Source organism: Argopecten irradians, chromosome 6 (assembly GCF_041381155.1).
Source record: "Argopecten irradians isolate NY chromosome 6, Ai_NY, whole genome shotgun sequence".
NCBI lineage: Eukaryota > Metazoa > Mollusca > Bivalvia > Pectinida > Pectinidae > Argopecten > Argopecten irradians.
In genome coordinates, this window is record NC_091139.1 from 33,247,191 (window position 1) to 33,270,285 (window position 23,095).

General features: G+C 36.0%; 2 protein-coding genes across 2 annotated transcripts; one reads left to right on the plus strand and one right to left on the minus strand.

The window, feature by feature from the left end:
- Nucleotides 1-245: 245 nt before the first annotated feature.
- On the plus strand, nucleotides 246-5,211 carry LOC138325675 (uncharacterized). The gene is made up of 2 exons (XM_069271494.1): nucleotides 246-1,239; nucleotides 3,048-5,211. The coding sequence occupies exons 1-2, from the start codon at nucleotides 268-270 to the stop codon at nucleotides 4,734-4,736; spliced, it is 2,661 nt and encodes an 886-aa protein (XP_069127595.1). The 5' UTR covers nucleotides 246-267; the 3' UTR covers nucleotides 4,737-5,211.
- Nucleotides 5,212-7,206: 1,995 nt separating this feature from the next.
- On the minus strand, nucleotides 7,207-9,924 carry LOC138325676 (uncharacterized). The gene is made up of 2 exons (XM_069271495.1): nucleotides 9,183-9,924; nucleotides 7,207-8,335 (listed from the first exon to the last, which is right to left on the minus strand). Exons 1-2 carry the CDS (start codon nucleotides 9,511-9,513, stop codon nucleotides 7,515-7,517), a joined length of 1,152 nt encoding a protein of 383 aa, XP_069127596.1. The 5' UTR covers nucleotides 9,514-9,924; the 3' UTR covers nucleotides 7,207-7,514.
- Between the last annotated feature and the right edge of the window lie 13,171 nt (nucleotides 9,925-23,095).

The following is a 23,095-nucleotide window of genomic DNA, read 5'->3' on the forward strand; positions in this document are numbered from 1 at the left end:
GTCAATTTACAGTAATTATTGCAGGCTAAATTTAACTCCCTAAATTATATTATTCACTCATTTTTTATTTAATTTTTCGGGTTTCGGGGATATAATTTTGATTGTATCAATGACCTACCAACCCAAACACTTAGGTGTACAAAACATATTATCCTTGCAAAAAAAACAAGCTAATCAGTATTGTACATATAACTACTGAAACTACTAAAAAAACGTCATTCAGGTTTCAGATGTGGCCTATTAACTTCATCAACAAGTTTAACATGTATGGTCGTAGGAGTCACGTTTATTTACCTGGCGCAGTCTGTGACCACTACCAACGACTTCTTACAATATAGAAACAGCGGCCGTCTTCCAAATATCGTGGAGTTGTTTGGGAAATACTGTCCTGGAGTTAGTCTCTGTACTGTGAACCAAACAGATGATCATGGATCTGGTTCCCGCTGCTGCAATGCCTGCAGTTGTTCTTCACAATGCTTTCAACAAGGTAACTGTTGCCCAGATGTACTTCAATATAAAAGCGATACAATAAACAAGACATGTGTTCGTCCTCAGTATCTGCCATACGGCGTCACCAATTCGAGTTCGTATGTCTCTTACGATGTCATTCACAAGTGTGCACCGGATTTCAAAGATAAAGCCATTACTGAAAAGTGCGAAAATATACCACAAAATCCCAAAACTTTCGAAGACTTTGTGTACACATTGCCAGTCTCCAAAATAAACTCGAGTCTATCTTTTCGGAATGTGTACTGTGGTCGGTGTAACGGGGAATCTGAAGAGGGTTTAGTTCAATGGAAGATTGAGTTAACGTGTAATTCCAGAGAGGACTTAACAACTACCTCCTTTGATGAACTGCTGCACGTGCTATACCGAGACAGGAAATGCAATCTTTTGTACCGTGTACCCCTTAATATCGGCGTCAGGCCCCATCCCTGTTATTGGGGACAGTTTACTACATGTAATCAGACCGGGAACATGCTCAGCTATAATGAAACTCTGGACGATATGTGCGGAGCTTTTACATCGGTATATGCAGACAGGTATCGAAATGCATTTTGCTACTTGTGTAATGATAACAACCCGGGCATATGTCCTGATCCTGGACAAGGTATTGGTAAATTTGATATGTTATCATTTACGGCTATCTTGGACTTTGGACTCTTTAGCTCTTCAGATTCTCCTCCACTGTCTGACACAAATAAGTGTTCAACGAATCAAGAGTATGACAGTTACAAGGTATGTACAACTGATAGTGACAAGGAACATCTTGCTTTTATGGTGAGAATAAGATTATTTGGAAAAGCATACTTGCTTTTTATATTTCTTTGGTTGTACTGTATACATGTTGCTTCTTTGTCAAGATGATAACCATTTTATTATCATTTTGTTTATTGTTCAAACAGTATATATAGAGGTTACACGGTTAGTATCTTACAATACAAGGTTTATTTCGGTACGACACTTAGGAAAGCCGAGATGACCAGGCTTTGCCGAGTCATCTCGGCTTTCCGTGTCAAGCACCAAAATAAAACTTGTATTGTAAGATACTAACCGTGCATTCTGTTAATTCTGAAACCATTATGACATTCAGAACGAAAGCAAATTGTCATTTATTTAATTGGTTTCGCTCGAAGATTCATTCACTATACCAAAAGAGAGTGGACTCCTTTTTACTAATATATAAGCGCATTCGCAAACAGTACTTGTAATTCTATTCAGTGTGTAATATCACTAAAACAATGTGAAAAGCCTAAAAAACAATAATTACCCATCAAAAAGTTACTTTACATTACATAACTTTACAATGAGCAAAGAAAAAGACGACACCGCCATACGAGATTTTCGATATCGTAAAAACGACGTCATTCCTGTGAATGTGACGTCACCTTTTAGCGGAACTGAATGACGTTTCGTTCATGGTAAGGTCAAAATTCGGTGACAAATTAGAAAATGTTCCGTCAGAAGTGGAACAAATCCACGTGACCGTATTGACGGAAAAAGCATTTCGTATTGACGAATAGAGCACACGTTTATCCGGGAGTAGTTATCCGTCAGTATGTTGGACAGTTGCAGGATAAAAAGTAATACATGGTAGGTTAAACCTAAATTATCTTTGCAGTTTACACACCAGTAAACAACAAATAATAAAAATAATTCCTTAAAACAAACAAATAACAAATTACACATGTGCGTGTATCGCCAGTCGTAAGGTTTGGTTTATTAGATTGTCGTCTTATTAATATCTTGGGTCATTTAAGGACAGCCCCATGAATATCTAGGTTTTAGGTTACGGTATGTTCGGGTTGTGTTTCTTTGCAAAAGTGGAAACAGTCGTCCAAATCCCTTTATGCTTGGAGCTGAACAGCAGCAGGTCGGCCAGGGAACGTCATATATGAAGTAGGGATCAGATCTAAAATTAGTCGCCTTTCAATAGCGGTAGCAGGTACAATTTTGACACCATGCCTGAAATTATTTCATTAATAAAATCATTAATCGACTTAATTAAATTGGAAATTCTGATGAATCGATGGGAGTGATAATTTTTTGAAATTGCTCAAATTTAGGAAATGCACGTTCAGACAAGGATGGTTAAATCAGATGTTTTATTAATGAAATAATTCCAAACGGTTGACGATACGCGAACAATAAGTAGGAAAAACTAGCGCGACTAGTATGGTTGCATTTGTAACATTTAGGAAGGAGTATCTTACCTTATGGCACTAAAATGAGAAAAAACTAAAAAATTAAGAGATGTTTATTTTAAGAGACAAAACTTAGATTATTCGAGCTCAGCATAAACAACTAGTTTTGGGGTAGACATTATAACACGATCTAGTGAGCATGTTGTATTGTGACCTCGGCTGAATACTTCATTGACATTGCCGTATATTACAAAGTGACGCAAATATACATGTACCACAACCTCCAAAAAACCTTTCATAACCGTCCATAAATATCCTTAGCTGTTAATGGGACATTAAGCTAAATCACCCAAGTAATTACTAGTATTAACCTAATTATTTGTTTTGTTGTTTATATTTCAGGGGGTTTGCAGAAACATAACGTGTGCTGTGGGATCAATATACGTTAACGGATCGTGTAAACGACAGTATATTCATGAAGCCTTCAAGTCTTATGATATCTATTTCAAGGTGACAACCGAACAGGAGTTCTGCGTAACAGCTATGGACCAGTTTGGTACCGAACTTAGGAAATCTATGTTATCTGCACTTAATAACTCTTCCGTCCTTAAGGACAAGATTTGTTCGTTTGTTGCTGTTTTCTTGTTAGGAACTCAAGAATGTAGTGAAAGAAATTCTTCAGCAATGGCATTTGTTCTAGTCCATGTAGGTTTATACTCATCTAGCAGACACTCTGTCGACCAAGTGCTGACAGAGATGTCGTTCCTAGACAACAGTCGTATCATCGTCGGGTCCCAAACATTTACTATAACAATTGACTCGAGATACTATGGGGATATATTGTTTGATTCGTCCGTTAACACCCGGAAATATACGGATTCAGACACGAATGAGATGCTTTTGCACCTTCCCTCTCATGATTCCAGTGCCAGCCCTTGTGAGAGCCCTATTCGACACATGCACGTAACGAAGTTAACATACTGCCGACGTTTATTCTTGTCATCAGACGACTACAATGTCGTCTTTCTACATGGATCCGTCTGTTTAGATATTATAAATTTATGTTTAATTGATGGGACGTACGAACTGAAAGAAAATGGGTTAGAAATGTGTGCAGATACTTATTTAGATCATATTCAGAACTATTCAGGTGCATTATCCATGAATACGTGCAACAGTAACATCAATGGCAATATATATACTACTTATGAGGTAACATCGCTAATTTTTGCAATGATATCGATAATTTCGCTGGTTTTAACAATAGTAACATATAGTTTGTTCAAATCTTTGCGAACAACACCCGGCAAAAGCAACATGCTTTTATCAATTAACCTACTTATCGCTCAGACTCTCTTCCATTTCGGGCCTGGGCATAGAACTTTATTATTTAATGCAGGCTGTGCTGTGGTTGGTTCTCTGATTCACTACTTTTGGCTATCAGCCATTGTATGGATGAACATTTGTTCCATTCACATGTTAAGGGTATTTTATATTTTCCGAACAAAAACAAATTTACTCGTTGATAAAAACAAGGAAATGATAGTGTATATCGTATATTCTGTTTTAGCTCCTTTGATAATTGTGTCGATAAACATTCTAGTTAGTTTGATAACATCTAACGGATCTGATTTTGGCTATGGAGGTTGTATTTGTTATATTTCATCTAAACTCATGCTCCTTTTCACATTCGCCATTCCTATAGGAATTCTTATTACAACTAACACTATATGTTTTGTAATAGTTGTTATAGCTATCCGGAGATCGCAGCAATCAAAACTTTCTTCTAACCAAGATCAAATATCGATCATTGTGTATATGAAGCTTTCTTGTTTGACCGGTGCCTCCTGGATATTCGGCCTACTGTTTACGTGGATTAAATTAGACTTATTTGGTTACATATTTGTTATCCTGACTGCAGGACAGGGTTTTTTCATCTTTTTGTCTTTTATTTGTTCCAAAAGAGTTCTGAGACTGTACCGTGAACTACGATACCCGAGTACCAATGAAAACAAATGTTCTTCAGGATCAAGTAAGTCTGGAGTGTCTTCCCCTCTGACAAATTCCCAAAAATATGTAACAAGAATGTAAGAACTCTGAGATTGTTACGGTAGGATTATCTACTCAACATGTTTGTAGGTGTTGAAAAGGTTGTAGTGATGTTCGACACAAAGAAACCCACTTGACTTTGTTACTTTTGATATTAACCTATTTCTTCTCTTTGACTTGGTTTATTTTCGGTCCTTTTTGGCCCCAAAATCGTTCAATCAGTAATTTAAAGATGCTCCACCACCGACATGGCATAAACGGAAGTCATCTTTTGAACAATAATTGTTGTTTAATTGTGTATTTATTATATTTCTAATAAACATAAAAACTAAAATAAAATAATGTATTTGGTTTTGGTGCATGCTCAATCAGTATTTCATTTCATAAAGGACATAGTGCCATGGAATCTTGTCGGGACGCAATTAAACATTTTTGATATTTTTTTTATCTTGAAGTAGAATTAAAAGCTCAAACTTTTCAAGTAATTGATGAATTTCTAATATCAAACGCAACTCTGAAATAGTTTTATTGCACATTACATTGTTAAACATCCAAACTATACATCAATTAAGCAAGAGACATTGGTCATTTAAAACTTATTTTTACTAAACTGTTCATCTAGAAAGCATAAAGTGCATCATTGCACAATCTTTTGTCGTACTAGATATTCAGTTAACTAAAGAATAAGATTGATATTGTGTTTAGAAAAACAAATCTATGACTACTAGACCAGTAATAAATTGAAACTACCGCCATAGATGAATCAGGGATCTACTAAATACAACATATATCTACTATATTTATTTTGTTGACATTCTTTCAGCTATTAAAGGGAGGACATTGCACAATTGTGGACAAATTCGCAGTTGTACCGATAACGGATTTGTATGTAGTGTAGAAATAATTACCACCGTTGCATCCTTTACACGATAGTTGCTGTCGATAAACTCTGCTATTTTTTATTGTAAAATTTCAATTTATTTGCCAACAAAGGGTTTTTATATGTATGAAATTCTAAAGATATGTTATTTACTTTTGGCGAACAATAGGAAGTGGTAAGCCGAAAAAGAAAAGAAGTAATATTCATACTGTTGCAATTTATTCATCCTAGATAAATGTTCTGATACTGCTCTCTTATAGATAAAATCCTTATTTCGGCATTGGATTAGGGTAGAACTTTGCGAGAAAAGTTTTAAGCCATTGAAAGTGCTCTTATTTCAAAAGTAAAATTTTGCATTTTCATTTTATTGTTAATTAGAAATCGTTTATTGGTAGATGCTATATCTGCATTACGACATATTGTAATTGAGTTTTCACGGTTATTTCCATCGTGACTGAAATAGAATAATATATTTTGGTATGTTTGGGTCGTTTAGTTTTTCGTCAAGTAACAGCTAGGGTTATGTTCGGACGTGGGAGTGGCACGACTGGTTCGCCCGTTGTCAGTATAATGTAACCGGGTGGGGTGTGTTGCTTGGTGTCTTCGGTGGCATGGGTCAGTGATATATAGCACTATAAAAAGGGCAAGAGTTCCACTATACAAGAAGACACAACATGAATATACCGCAGTCTCCCAAAACACGCACCTCCCACAACTTACACGCAAAACACCGCCATCCTCACATAACCATAGATGTTAATAGGACGTTAATTAATCAAACAAACAAGATATTAAACTACAGCGTTTTAAATATCTTCTGTTTGAATTTGATTTTAGTGTTATCTATCTCTTAATGCCTTAAAATGTCGACGAAACTTTCATATAAAAATTCGTGAAACCATGACCAAACAAAACATCGCCATCCCATTAATAAAAAAGAGAATTCGAACCCCTTACTTTTCAGTAGAAAATAGCCAGGAAGTAAGACTGAAAGGTATATATTTTAGAAGTTTATCAGTCTAGCGTGATTCATGAAAGACTTGTTTGCGCTATGGCGATATGCTAATTGCATTTTTGTACGTTGTTGATATAGCTTATTATGTGATTATGTCAATGAACTTTTTTAAACACGGTGTAGGTGATTTCAGCGGTATTGAATTTCTTTTAATTTTACATTTGGCTTTTATGATATATGATTTAATCATTTCTAGATAATTTGCATAACCAAAACAATGTTCCGTGAAATCACAAAACTAACCTGCTATATATAAATCGATATTCCTTTTCGGTCTTCCACTAAATAAGCAACTTATATATTAAAACAGTACTTTCAACTCTATTGAAGAGAGATACATATCACATTACGCTTTACACAAAAAAAGTTTGAAGCTCTGTTTTATGAATTGTTATTCCATAATCATCACAAAGGGTATTTGATGTTTAGCTTAAATGCTACCTAATATCAAAAGAAGATATTTAAATTAGTTTGTTGGAGTGTCTGATCTATCATTCATTGTACCCACTTCACCACCAACCAAAACCCAACCCCCGGAAAAATACCCAAAACAAACATAACTGGAATTTAATGATATCATGGTGTTATTCCTCTTATCGTGATAACATAACACGTGATTTTAGAAGTAAACTTATATTTATTATCTGTTACTAGGGTGATGGTCTCGTCATTATACTTATTTCCGGAGCACAATGACTTGTCAGTACTATTTGATACATCATCAGTGGGTGTACATTATTTAAAAAGTTATGGATTAGGACAGTCAGCGTTGCATAATGTATATATCACTGTTACATATTATGACTTTATATTGGACAGATTGAATAACTTGCCAATAAAGACCATTATACATCAATACATGTGTATGTTATACATATATAATTATTACATTAAAGCTATATTTGATATTGGTATCCGTGTGGTTTTAGACATAAATGTGGGTTGTGGTCACGCCAAACCTTGCGCTGTTTGTAACACTTTGCATGTCCTCACGTGGAGTGCTTTCATGTAATGGGCGACCACTGGTTTGAGTAATTTCCTGTCCGAAATTGAATTTAAATTTCAGATCCATACAGAACTCCGCAGCATTTTCTTGGCACAATTGCGTTGCCTTTCGAACCACTGGGTTCGTTGCAAGGTCGCTTTTATTCAATGCCAGTTGAAATTTAAGTGTGGATGTTATTGGAAGTTCTATCATGGTATATCCTTGAGGGTCAAGCACGCATCCAACCAAAGTTGTTTCGTCAAACAAATCTAATAGAGTGAAAAGACCGGTGAATGTTTTCAGCCGAGGACGCCTTCTTCCACTGAGAAATCTCACGAGAGCAGGGAATTTCGCTGTCCTGATTAGACAGTCGCTGTCTACTGACAATTGGCCACTATGGCTGTTTTCATTCGGTATAACCTCTACAAATTCGCCTGTCTGTGATAAAGGAATAAGAACGTCCGTGTTTTTCTCGTCCCTGCACTTCAGGTACCTCACCTGCTTTTTAGATCCGCCACGGATGGTAAGCAGCCTGCCTTCACTCTGAATGTGTGTAGTCCCCAGGTAAATACGACCTACTAGGAACACGTTGCCAGGTCCATAGTCCACTGTATCTTTGGTGTCGGGACTGGACCCAATGACGTTTGCCTTGAGTTTCGTCATTGTAATGAAGGCCTGTGCTTGGTTATTAACTAAATCTTCAAGTTGTTTAAAGCAGTTGTTGTCCTTCGTAGTACGTGAATTCAAACGGAGGAAGCGACCTGTGAATAGTAGAGAAAAAAATAAGTGTAAAACCCATTTGAAAATTAATGAAAACAAACACCTGTCAAAAATATCAAGTTTCTGGTCTCAATATTTATTTGTTCGCCTTTATCATAGAGATCAACTGAAATATCGTTTGTAAAATGTATTTCCCGTAACGTATAACATTGTTTATTAGTTCCCTGTTGGTGAAACCGGGGGGGGGTCATCTTCAGTCTTCTCAGTCATGTAAATACAGACGCAGTTATGGAACAGTGAATACTTGAATGTTATTGTGCATTAATAGATAGGTTGAGTAACTGTGAAAAAATATCGAGAACAGGTGAATAAGAAAATATCGAAAACAGATGAATGAGAAAATATCGAGAACAGGTGAATAAGAAAATATCGAAAACAGATGAATGAGAAAATATCGAGAACAGGTGAATGCTTTTTACTTACATCAGATTCATGCCAACAAAATATGATCAGTTATACGTGTATTAATGATTGCCGTTTGGGTATACAAGTCAATACAAGGTTAAGTAGCACTTAAGCGGTTAAAATCAAATAACAATAGCACTAAAATGCAGTAAAAAAAGAACAACTTCAAGTCGCCAGTATTGTTAAATATCAAAAGGTGGGCCTAGAATCAGGCGATTGAAAATCCTGTTTGGTTGTGCCGGATAACAATACATTAGAATATGTTCAAAAACCAAAAAATGAGAAACCAAACTATCATGGAGTATATGACGTCAAAAAGCTAATGACTTAAGTCCAAAACCAAATAGATATGGCATTATGTATTCGAGAAGCAGGATTTATTACACCTGGGCTAATTGTTTTCATGCAATATAATGAACAAACCATCGTAATCTGCAGGAATGACAATGGTTTCGTCTTTTTCTGTGTAGCGTTCGGTCTCGGGGTCCATTACAACATTGCGGGCGAGTAGTTTCCTGATAGTCCTTTTCTGGTAGAGAAACACCGGCTGTGTTAGGTTCACTGGAAGCGACGAGTTTCTCTTTGTCAAGATCAATTGCTGTGTACATTTCACAATCTGTGGAAAAGGAAATTGTTTAACGATTTGGTCCACCGTAAAAGACTGAGTACTCCACTGTGCCCTGCCTCCCTCGGATTTAGCAGAATGAGAGCGGGTGGTAGTGCCATTATGGCTGAGAGAACGTCTGGTAGACATTTTTAGGCAGTAACCACAATATGATTTCCTCTAATTTCACCAACACAAGTTCTGTAGTATCATGTATAACATTCCTAGATAAGCTCTCACTATGCTTTCCAAAAATAGTTACATTATGAATAGTCTACTAGTTGATATGCGATCTGCAAATCCAGGTTGTCCAGACTCCAAGACTGAAACCAGCACTAAGGTCAATCAGCGTCCTAATTCCAACAGAACACCAATTAATATCTTAATACACACACGAGTTATTGTCATCCGTCTATACAACTCTAACCTTTCGAACACTCGTATTATCGTCCACCGACATTCTATTCTAATCCTGTTCTCCAAATAGCGAAAACCTGCCAACCTGCTGGACTGGTTTTCCGTCGACAAATACCGGGTACATTGTTGTCGCACTGCCAGGGACCCATTAATACTATTTCCCGGGGCGATAGGACCGGTGAGGTCTTTTTCGAATGAGTAAATAATCAGATTATTTATGTCAGCCACCTCTCTATTTATACGGGCACCTGTGTAGTTAGCACGAACAGTCCACAGCATGCCACTGACAAAGGATGGTCAGATAGAGACATCATTGGGTTATTGGGTTTACCTTACAGCACGGTCGTTTATTGCTGATTCCATCATTATGTATGGTTTACTGGTTATCTAGATATATTGCTTAGGCAAGCATATCTATCAAAAATATTATACATTGATGAGAATTTACCCCTGACAGTATGTATAATTAGGCTTATTGTGAGCAATGATAACTACATGTAGAGTGAGGCTAGCGGTAGCATAATTAACATTGAAGCTACACCGCTCGTGAATATTTCTTGACCCCGTCAGTATCCTACACAGTGATGAACTTTAAAAACATAACACTTTTTAATACATTGGAAACCTGTGTATGACAGGGGCTACCCAACTGTGACTCTCCAAACAGTTAGTGAAATTGTAATGAGCAGTACACATGAGTTTGCAATGAAAATGGAACAACAATTGACAGGTAGGTATGTGGAATACTTAGCTGATCGATTTACAAACCGATAGTCACTGAAGACATATATAATATATATATTGCTACTCATCGCTGTTCTCCTTTCGTCTTCAGAGTGGATGGAAATGTTAAAAAGAGAGGAATGTTATATTTTAAACAGTAATAACAGTGAAAATATTAGATAAATGTAATGAAGATCTTGTCAATTGTTGAGTGTTTTCTTCATTTTCTCCATGAAAAACGATCGTGTGTACTGCACATCTCTTAAACGTAAATATTTTAATAACACTGGAAAAACCAGGTGCAAGCATAGTTATTTTCATGACACTCAAAGAAGAAGAGATACGACAACTTGAGTGGTTGTATAAGTCCACTGTGATGTGAAAACCACTGAGGTCAAGTCCAAAGGATTAAAAGATGAATACAAGTCAAATGATTGTGGTCAGTTATTAATCCCATTCTTTAGGGACAATAGCAATGGCTCCTTTCGGTAGACGTTGTAGTCACAATGGTTAATCTTTAGCTTAACATATGGCAATTGTGCTGGCAGTTATATGTATATTACATGCCACGCACGGCAGTTAATGCTACTAAATAATTTACTACGTCGTTCAATATTTTCTATAGCCGGACATCAATATTCAACCACATTAAACACCATTTGGAGAAATTTGATAACTATACATACGGCTTAAAGAAATATTCTATCCATTCTGTTGTTTCTCTATCAGATATACCCATATGTAGCGGGATTGGACTAGGTAGCTCATCGGTGACCAAGTAGCTCAGTCAGTAGATCATTCGACTGGTGTTCGGAGGGTCCCGGATTCGAATCCCAGTCTGACCGCTCCATTTTCTCCTCTCCTGTTACAGAACTGACGCCCAACTAAATAACCCACTGTAGTGGTGTTTGGAAGGGTCTCGTATGTCTTCAAGGACGAAGACTTCGAGAAAGGAGGGAGGAGCTAGTGTAGCGGGATTGGACTGGGTAGATCATCGGTGACCAGATCATCGGTCAGTAGAGCACTCGGCTAGTGTCCGGAGGGTCCCTGGTTCGAATCTCGGTCTGATCGCTATTTTTTCTCCTCTCCTGTTACACATAATTTGATGGATTTGGCAGTAATGTAGAGATAATTTTGATGTGGTAAATTTTGACTTAGTAGACCCTCGGCACAGAATTCGAACATGGCACATATTACAATATTAGTATCGTCATGCAAAGCAATTCAAATGCATTAAACGATATGTTTGTATTCGAAGTGTCTGACGTAAAATAACGCAATTATATTCAGTTCCGTCGTTGGAAAGCTACTATCACTTATTTGTTCCATTTGGCAGATGATTTATTTTATTTGCTATTATATAATAACATATACTGCTCGGGTTTGTAAAATTGTAGTTTCTGCTAAGCGCTCACCATAAGGTTGTCAGTATAATTTGACCGGGTTGGATAGTGTATAGTGTATTTTACAATATGCTTCTGATTTTAAATTTGTGTTCATTTAACGATTTTTCGAAACGAGTCCAAGAAGTTTTTATTTTTAGGAGCCTTGGCTAATAACAGCTTTACGTGTCTCTGAATAAACTAACCCCCCCAATAAAATCACCATAGCATATAGACTCCATAGACTACACCGTATATAACCTGACTGCAATGCCCAAATTATTTAATTATTCGAATTATGTTCTCATTATTGATACATGCACATTTTTGAAAATAGTTTCAAACAAAACAACACTGAGCGTTATTAATTATCTTCTAGTCACACAAGGATATATTTCAACTATGGACTTTATATATTTGCCAGGAATAAACCTAACTATCATGCACTCCCCACTCACAAAATATGGTATGTAATGGGTCCTTCCTTGACTGACCTTAGCTGTAATATTGGCGTTAAGCAATATGAAACCAAACCAATATTTGGCAGTATGATTGATTAGATAGCATTATCCCGTAAAGTAAACAAGAGTTCTCGTTGTCATATAAGAAGTCGTAGATAAACACATCCACACGTAACACTGTTTACACAAGTATTCAAGAGGTTGTCTTATGAAATCCTACAAACATAAATGATAGTTGAGTGAAAATTATGAAAATTCCTATCTAAATACCACAAAAAATGTCTTATCCAACAAGAAGCGATACTCTAAAAACACCAGGACAGTACACATTTCCTGCAATGGTGTTTTGCCCATTTTGTACAATATACGAATAGAAAAGTGTATGTTGATGAAACAAGAGGCCCATGGGCCTTAACGGTCATCTGACTCATGGCACAAAACAACAAAGTCACAGTATAAAGTATTGGTTAACGATTAATATAAACAATACAAGGAACTCCTTAGTTGAATATGTAAGTTTCTGAAAAAGGTAAATGTCATTTGTTGAACAAACTTGGTAGCCCTTCATCCAAATATGGTCAAAACCCATTCAAGGATTAATATAAGGAGGAGTCAGATTTTAAAGCCAAATTTCAGCAAAGCTCCCATTTTGGACCTCGGTCATACTATCCCCATGGGTCTTACCTCGGTCCTTTATAAAATATGATTGTCCTTTCCTAAAGTTCCCCCTTCTGAATCAATTAAAACCACTATAGACCAATTTTCGTTAAGATCGGAGACTGAAACCTTAAAACAGGAAGTGGGCCAGCGGCCATCTTGGAATACCAAAATCTTTACGAAAATGTTTGCATGTTGTTCGGCATCAATTAAAACCCCTATGGACCAATTTTCATTGAGATCGGAGACTGAAACCTTAAATCAGGAAGTGGGCCAGCGGCCATCTTGGAATACCAAAATCTTTACGAAAATATTTGCATGTTGTTCGGCATCAAGTAAAACCCCTATAGACCAATTTTCAATGAGATCGGAGACTGAAACCTTAAAACAGGAAGTGAGCCAGCTAAAATTAAGAAAATTTGCCCTTTTGGGGCCCCACCCCTCAGTTCCTAGGGTTCAGACCAGACTCATTCATATAAAATATAATTGTGTTTCCCCAATGATGCTTCACACCAAATATGGATAAAATTCATCCAAGGATGGAGGAGGAGTAAGATTTTAAAGCTAAAATTAAGAAAATTTCCCCATTTGGGGCCCCACCCCTCAGCCCCTAGGGGTCGGACCAGGCTCATTTGTAATATGATTGTCCTTCCCCAATGATGTTTCACAACAAATATGGATGAAATCCATCCAAGGATGAAGGAGGAGAAGGATTTTAAAGCTAAAATTAAGAAAATTTCCCCATTTGGGGCCCCACCTCTCAGCCCCTAAGGGTCGGACCAGGCTCATTTATATCAAATATGATTGTCCGTCCCCAATGATGTTTCACATCAAATATGGATGAAATCCATCCAAGGATGAAGGAGGAGTAGGATTTTAAAGCTAAAATTAAGAAAATTTGCCCATTTGGGGCCCCACCCCTCAGCCCCTAGGGGTTGGACCACGCTCATTTACATCAAATATGATTATCCTTCCCCAATAATGTTTCACACCAAATATGGATGAAATCCATCCAAGGATGAAGGAGAAGTAGGATTTTAAAGCTAAAATTAAGAAAATTTGCCTTTTTGGGGCCCTACCCCTCAGCCCCTAGGGGTCGGACCAGGCTCATTTATATAAAATATGATTGTCCATCCCAAATGATGTTTCACACCAAATATGGATGAAATCCATCCAAGGATGAAGGAGGAGTAGGTTTTTAAAGCTAAAATTAAGAAAATTTGCCCTTTTGGGGCCCCACCATTCAGCCCCTAGGGGTCGGACCAAGCTCATTTATATAAAATATGATTGTCCTTCATCAATAATGTTTCACACCAAATATGGATGAAATCCATCCAAGGATGAAGGAGGAGTAGGATTTTAAAGCTTTAAATAAGAAAATTCGCCCTTTTGGGGCCCCACCCCTCAGCCCCTAGGGGTCACACCTATCTCAAATATATAAAATATGAATGTCCTTACCTAATGATGTTTCACACTAAATATGGATGAAATCCATCCAAGGATGAAGGAGGAGTAGGATTTTAAAGCTAAAATAAGAAAATTTGCCCTTTTGGGGCCCCACCCCTCAGCCCCTAGGGGTCGGACCAGGCTCATTTATATAAAATATGATTGTCCTTCCCCAATGATGTTTCAAACCAAATATGGATGAAATCCATCCAAGGATGAAGGAGGAGTAGGATTTTAAAGCTTAAAATAAGAAAATTTGCCCTTTTGTGGCCCCGCCCCTCTGACCCTAGGGGTCGGACCAGGCTCATTTATATAAAATATGATTGTCCTTCCCTAATGAAGTTTCACACCAAATATGGATGAAATCCATCCAAGGATGAAGGAGGAGTAGGATTTTAAAGCTAAAATTAAGAAAATTTGCCCTTTTGAGGCCCTGCCCCTCTGACCCTAGGGGTCGGACCAAGCTCATTTATATAAAATATGATTGTCCTTCCCTAATGAAGTTTCACACCAAATATGGATGAAATCCATCCAAGGATGAAGGAGGAGTAGGATTTTAAAGCTTAAAATAAGAAAATTTGCCCTTTTGGTGCCCCACCCCTCAGCCCCTAGGGGTCGGACCAGGCTCATTTATATAAAATATGATTGTCCTTCCCTAATGATGCTTCAAACCAAATATGGATGAAATCCATCAAAGGATGAAGGAGGAGTAGGCTTTTGTATAAATAGTCTTACGCACGACGCACGGCGCACGGCGCACGACGACGGACGAAACACGATGACAATAGGTCATCCTGACCTTCGGTCAGATGACCTAAAAATGTAGTTGATGAATTTTAGAGCATTTTGTGTGATTTTAAACAAATTACACAGAAATATTGATAGGTGAGATTTTATTAATTAGATACCCAAACCTTCCATTCATAGTCCCCTTCTTTTGTAGCATGTCATCACTTAACAAGGATCCATTGTTTCCGGGTCTAGACTTTACAGCTCTGTAGCTTTATAAGTGTACGTTCATAAGTAGAGCATCATTTAACTCAAGTTATCCTATCATCATTTTAATATCGTAAACTAGTGCAAGTTACCCCCCTTTGTATTGCCGAACTAACGGTAACACTTTTTTATGATTTTCTAGCTAAAAGCAGATATTTAGATATAACACTACGTCTCTGGTTCTTAAACTGATAATAAGGGCACTGGTTTTTCACAAGAGTATTGGTATTGCATACACACCTTTGGAATTTGGATGAGGGAAAATGAGAGTGTGTTGAGCACGATGATTACAGTACAGAGTTTGACCATCATTGTGTCATTTTAAGTCGGTAAATTTGTAAGAATTATGGCAATTTAGCACAAGATATAGAAACATAACTACCACCCATGATCATCTATCTGTTAATATGTTTTTAACATTTTTATAGTCCATAGTTCTATTTCTGTACCTGACTTGATTCCCTGATCAAAGAAAATGGAATTGTTCAAGAAGAATGAAACGTCATTTCATACAAATGGTTTATGCTGGTAGTAACAACATTGTTACATAGCCTATACATAAATACATGTATTCATTAATGCTTTCTCCTAGATCTGTTTAAATCAATGATATTTCGTGCGACAATAAATTACATTTTGGCGCAGTCGATCAGAACCACCTGAATCAAATGTGTATATGCATCATTATTAATATGAAGTTTTACTATTGACTATTGTCTAGCTTGTAAATATTGTTATGTATAATAACAATGGACTTTATTTTCATTTGATTGCACATTGAGCGACAATTTGTATAAAATGTACAGTATTTACAGCATAATTGATAAACATACAGTAACTATAAATCAGTAATCAGAATAAATTATAATATCAAAATTACAAAATAAAAAAATAATATCACAGGCTAGAGAAATACAGAAAATTGACATAAGTGTACACATAAAAGTCATCCATTTACAAAAACTCTCATAATGCAATAAGTGATAATGAAATAATAAACACAAATATGTGTCTGGTATACATAGATATCAATATAGCAAAAATTAAATTCGACAATACATAGCATACATTAAAACAAGAAATAGATGTAATATGATAACATGAAATACTAAAATAGGAATTGAAGATTGATCACATAATAATTGAAATCTCGGTTAACGTTCTAGTCCATACATCAAATCAATGACTGCAGTTATTCTTTTTTTATTATTGATTTCAAAGAAATGCCTTCTGCATTCCACCTGTGTTCGGGTTTTTATCTGTGACCCTTGCGGGAAGGCTATTCCAATTTGACAAATAGATGTTCACTGGGAGCACTATAATCTACATCTAAAATAATTTGCAGTGTCCTTTTCTGGATTTGTTCAAGTTTTTTTTAACAAATTTCTGTGAACTGTGTCCCCACATGTTGAAATAAAAATCAATATATGGCAAAATAAACCAATTATGGCAAATGATTCTAGCCGACATTGGTAGGTTTGTATTTTTTTATTCTACACAGCTGATTCATTTTGTTTTTTGTATATCCCAAGAAAGAAAGATTGTCAATGATATCACACCTAGAAGCTTTTTTGTTACTTACGATTTCCATGATATACTTAGTTCCTCTGCTTACTACCAATTAACATTGTCTTAGTCTTTAGGTCACCTGAGACGAAGTCTCAAGTGACCTATTCTAATCGCCTTTTGTCCGTCGTCGTGCGTCGTCCGTCGTCCGTCGTGCGTCGTCCGTCGTCCGTCGTGCGTCGTATGTCCGTAAACAATTTGCATTTTCGACTTCTCCAAAACTGCTGAAGCAAATTCAATGAAATTTTGTACAAACCTTCTTAGGCATAAGGCCAATCAAAATTGTGAATTATATGGCCCCCACCCCCCAGGGGGCTGTGGGAGGGGCCAAAAGGGGTTAAATTGACTAAAATTTAAAAAATCTTCTTCTCCACTCACAGATGTGGTAGAATCAAATACTCTTCATAGATAGAAAGGTCTTAAGGTCCTTTACAAAAATTGTGAATTATATGACCCTGGGGTCTCTAGTTTCCCCCTGGGGAGGGGGTTAAGTTTACTATAGTTTATATTGGGAAAACACATTTTTGCGCATTATTTGGTCATTTGTAATAGGAAATGAGTCAAATGTTGTCAGAATTATCAGTATGAGATGGCCATTTAATCCTATTAACAAATTTTCTATGACTGACCCCCAGGGGCCTTAGGGGCAGGGTCAAATAGGCTAAAACTTCAAAAATCTTCTTCTGAAATTCTGGAAATGGTAGAATCAAATACTTTTCATAAATAGAAAGGTCTTAAGGTCCCTTACAAAAATTGTGAATTATATGACCCTGGGGTCTCACGTTTCCCCCTGGGGAGGGGGTCAAGTTTACTATAGTTTATATAGGGAAAACACATTTATGAGCATGTTTTGCTCAATTTTCATTGGAAATGAGTCAAACTTGGTTAGAATTATTATCCTGAGATAGCATTTTAATATCATATCCACATTGGTCCTGGCCGACCCCCCTGGGGGCAGAGGGGCGGGGCTAAAAAGGGGTCAAATAGGCTAAAACTTCAAAAATCTTCTTCTGAAATTCTGGAAATGGTAGAACCAAATACTTTTCATAAATAGAAAGGTCTTAAGGTCCCTTACAAAAATTGTGAATTATATGACTCTGGGGTCTCACGTTTCCCCCTGGGGAGGGGGTCAAGTTTACTATAGTTTATATAGAGAAAACACATTTATGAGCATTTGTTGCTCAATTATCATTGGAAACGAGTCAAACGTGGTTAGAATTATTAGCCTGAGATAGCATTTTAATATCATATCCATATTGGTCCAGGCCGACCCCATGGGGGCAGAGGGGCGGGGCCAAAAAAGGTCAAATAGGCTAAAACTTCAAAAATATTCTTTTAAAATTCTGGAAATGGTACAATCAAATACACTTTATAGATGAAAAGGTCTTAAAGTTTGTTTATAAAAATTGTAAATTATATGACCCTGGGGTCTCACATTTCCCCTTGGGGAGGGGGTCAAGTTTACTACAGTTTATATAGGAAAAACACATTAATGAACATTTTTTGCTCAATTTTCATAGGAAATGAGTCAAACTTGGTTAGAATTATTAGCCTGAGATAGCACTTTAACATCATATCCACATTGGTCCTGGCCGACCCCCTGGGGGCAGAGGGGCGGGGCTAAAAAAGGGTCAAATAGGCTAGAACTTCAAAAATCTTCTAAAATTCTGGATATAGTACAATCAAATAATTATAGATAGAAAGGTCTTAAGGGGTTTTATAAAAATTGTGAATTATATGACCTTGGGGTCTCACGTTACCCCCTGGGGAGGGGTCAAGTTTACTTTAGTTTATATAGGAAAAACATATTTTTGAACAATATTTGCCCAATTTTCGTAGGAAATTAGTCAAACTTGATTAGAATTATTAGCCTAAGATATAGCATTTTAACATCCATATCCGTCCTTGATAACCCCCTGGGGGACCAGAGGGGCAATTAAAATTTAAAAAAATACCTCTAAGTTCACATGTATGATGGAAGCAAATACTCTTCATTGTCTAAAAAGTCAAATTTATAAATCACTGACCAATTTCAAGGCCCAGCATATAGTGTTTATATGTCTTTAATTTTTTTCATTATTTGTTTCATTATATATTCTAACTCAGGTGACCATTAAGGCCCATGGGCCTCTTGTTATTAATTACCATTTTATTATCATTATACCAGCTTCTAACATTATTAAAGCCATTTAGTAGACATGTTGCAATGATATTTATGTGATTGTCTGCTTTTTGCATAGAAGTTTTGTCTGCATTCATAAAAAGTTGTCATTGTTTAGATCATTTACATGCACCAAAACATAAAGGGCCCTAAATGGATCCTAGGGTAACTCCATATATATGATTCCAGGAGATTACAAAGAGCATAACTAAAATTATACTTTCTGTCATCGATGTGTGAAGTAGAAATTACAGAAATGAATACACATGTACATAACTCCCCTTATCCAGCTCATCATGTCATCGGTTTTTTGAGAGCAATTAGTGCAGTTTAAAATTCATAAAAAGTAGACCGGACATTTTATAAAACGACAAAATGTACATTTCAGGAGAAAACTTCCACATGGTTTTGAACATAATTCGGTCATCAAATATTGATTTCATTATGCCTACAATTATCTATAACAGGTTCTTACAGTGTTTGTTTGACGGAATTTGATTTTTACAAAACCATGCACATTAAGATATTTTTGGCACTGACATGCTGGCGATTGTAAATTACAGGACACAAGGCATATAGGAAAGTATTTCAATCATCAAAAACAATCAGATTATATACTTTGTACACCACGAAACATGAAACGAAGAAATAAGGTTTTAAGGCACAAATTCGCATACGATTGCTATTTTCAGGCAAAACAAAGCAAATTTGTGGGACAAGGCTAAAGTCGTTATTATTTATAATTAGAGGGAAAAGGAAATACAAAAATCAGTCATGAAATTATCGCATTCAATATATGTACATTCTTATCGATTGGAACCCTTCCATCTATCTCATATTTGCATGATGTAATTTAAACTGCCATATGCATCTAACGCACTCGATGCGTCTCCTAGGTGCTAATAGGACGTTAATCTTATCAATCATCCAGCCAAATAAACACTTGTAGTACAAGCTATATACACCTGTAGCCACAATACCATGTAGTAAAAAATACGAGCCAACATATGCATAGTTATATTGCACAAACGACTCAAACACAAAATATACCGTAGAAACTATAACAATTATTCAAAAATGTGTTGATGGCTGAGGGGATATAACAGCTGTGTTATTGACTCTCCAGCAAATGACCTGGCCTAAGTTGACAAAATGTAGTGATGTTCAACTGAAGTGATATAAAGGCATACAAATAGTCACTAGTTTAAACGGGGACTGATACACAAATCCCCTGTGGAGAGCTGCGTTATTTCAGCCCAAACGTTATGAAGGCGGGTTTGTTTGTTTTCGTTACAATAAAAATTTTCATCTAAAATTTTATGTCTTGACAATGTTTTGGACTTACTTTGAAAAGACTCGATAGAAATACAGATATATTTTATAGTCAGAACAGCATTAATACTTCATACCCACCAGTTCTTAAGCATTTGCCTAGAATAAATTAGAAATGGTTCTACAAAAGACATAAATATTTCGGAATCTCAAGAATATATCCGTACAGCCACAACGTATTGTGAAACATTTTTATGTACAGTGACATTCTGATGGAGTTTCGATGAAGTCCCGTCATTCTTGTAAACACTTGTTGAATTGTTATGTAAGCAATTATTAGGCCATTATAGTTTAAGATAATATTCATGATATCATATATGTTGTTATGTTTTCTAAAAAGACGTGGTGTCATTGTCAATAACATCGTATAAAATTACACCCATGTTATTTCACGGTGCATTGATATTACAGTTTTTATCAAGTAATATAACTTTGAAAAAAATGAATCAATACTTAAAAGCTGAGTCACGGGTTGTTCATATAAAAGACTATAACTTTGTAGATGATGCGTTTTTGGTTTACCAGATAATGCACAGTATTATTCGCATTAATATTATGATTATTACAAAACCTGTTTTCAATGAAAGTTGTGTTTTAATGATGACACCGCCTGATTTATGAATTAGCGACGAAGCATTTATATTTAAAGATAAGTGCGTTACACATGTTTTATGGGAATTCCTACACATCATGATCGGACATTTAGGCCACAAAACAAAATAAATTCGATTAAAATTAAAGCTGTTCGGTTTTTTCTTTTAAAGATTCGTAAAATTTCACAAAAACATGTAAATATTTTTATTTAATTACCTGTTCTATAGGGGCGTTGCCACAGTAACAGATATCCACGGGCTGTAAACGACTATTTTGTCCGGAAGGCTGATTGAAACACCTCGTTTACAACTATTGGGCTGTAAAGACGCGAGGAGTCACCTACCTGATCAAGATATGTATCGTACATCTAAATTCCATTACGGCCCTCAACAAAGCCGAGAATTGGCCGGAGGACTAAGGCTCGCTTTCTCACTCCGTAGGATGCGTTATGTTAGGACTGTTCGTGTCTGATTAAGATACTATGGTAATACACAGTGATGTTAGACATACAACATCTGTATAAAAAATAACCAGTTATTTCTTATAAATATTGAAAACATATCTGATTGTAACGATTCACAAAAAGAGCCGGTTGCCTTACAAACATGTATTATGTACATGTATAATGATCCATAAAAAGAGCCAGTTATTTCCTTCTAGATTTCGGAAAAATCGTATTTGTTATAGTAAACCACAAAAAGAATGTTTCTTTTCCTTATAGATATAAAAAATGAAATGTATTATGTATAATGATCCACAAAAATAATTCAGTTATTATAAATATCGAAAACTTGTGTTCGTAAAAATAATAATAATTGAAATCAACAAAGTTTACTTATAACTATTGAAAAATAATCTTAAATTGTTAAAAGGATTCACACAAAGGGGCATTCGTCTCTTTATAGATATCGAAAGATACCAATAATATATGTCTATGTATAATTATCTCCAAAAAGATCTAATTATTTCTTCATAAATATCGGGAATATATGTTATAATTATATTTTTTTAAATACGTTAAATCTTCTATTGTAGATGTATTGTATATTCAATGATATCATAAATGAAACGTATACACTACTTGCTTTCATATACCAACACGTGTAATACTGGCTGGTCCAGGGTAATGCACTCATGTCGCCTGAGGCTGTGTTGCATGACTGTCCATGCAATAAAGCCTCATGACGTAACGGCGTCAACAAAATCTCTATTTCATCGGTAAAATTTTAATTTTTTTTTTCACAAATATGACTGGTTTTACTATAAAAGATGAAAACAACGGAATTTGTGTTGAAAGTATCACGTAATTTTTCATGTATGGTAAATGGAATTCCAGTCATGGATTTCTTCGAATTTAATTAAAAATGGCGGGATATTATAGTTGTAAAATTGCAATAAAACGTCGAGGTATGAAAGAAAAATACTCTTTCATAAGTTGATATGAAAGATAGGATACAAGCCTCGGGTTTTACTACATTTTGTGACCCTCGGGTAGAATATCCTTCTCCTTCATATCCACATCTGAAAGAGCCTTATAGTATAATCTCTTTAACAGTGTGTTATACATTTTTGTTATTTGATACTCTATTACGTCGGTGTGTTTAGCGTAATAAAAATCTTGAATCTTGCAACTGATCATCACAACATACAAACCTCAAGTATTTGGGGTTTTACATTTGGGTGCTTCTAGATCAATAAGTTCAGTTCTTTCTTCCTTTATATATGTTACCTGATTTTTTTGTGAAACATTGAGTTCTTCAGGGTGGCGTCTAATGGTCACCGTTCTTAGCATCGTAGTAAGTATGGAAATCGGAGACTGTTTGTGACATTTGTCAAAGAATATACATATATGGTTTTATACCGCCCTGGTCGAATCTAAAATAATCAGTAAGCACCACTTACACTATATCAGGGCTATATAATATCATATAGACATCGACAAAGGTCCATAATTGCTAATTATTAATATATCTTTATTTGGTATCCTGCTTGCACAA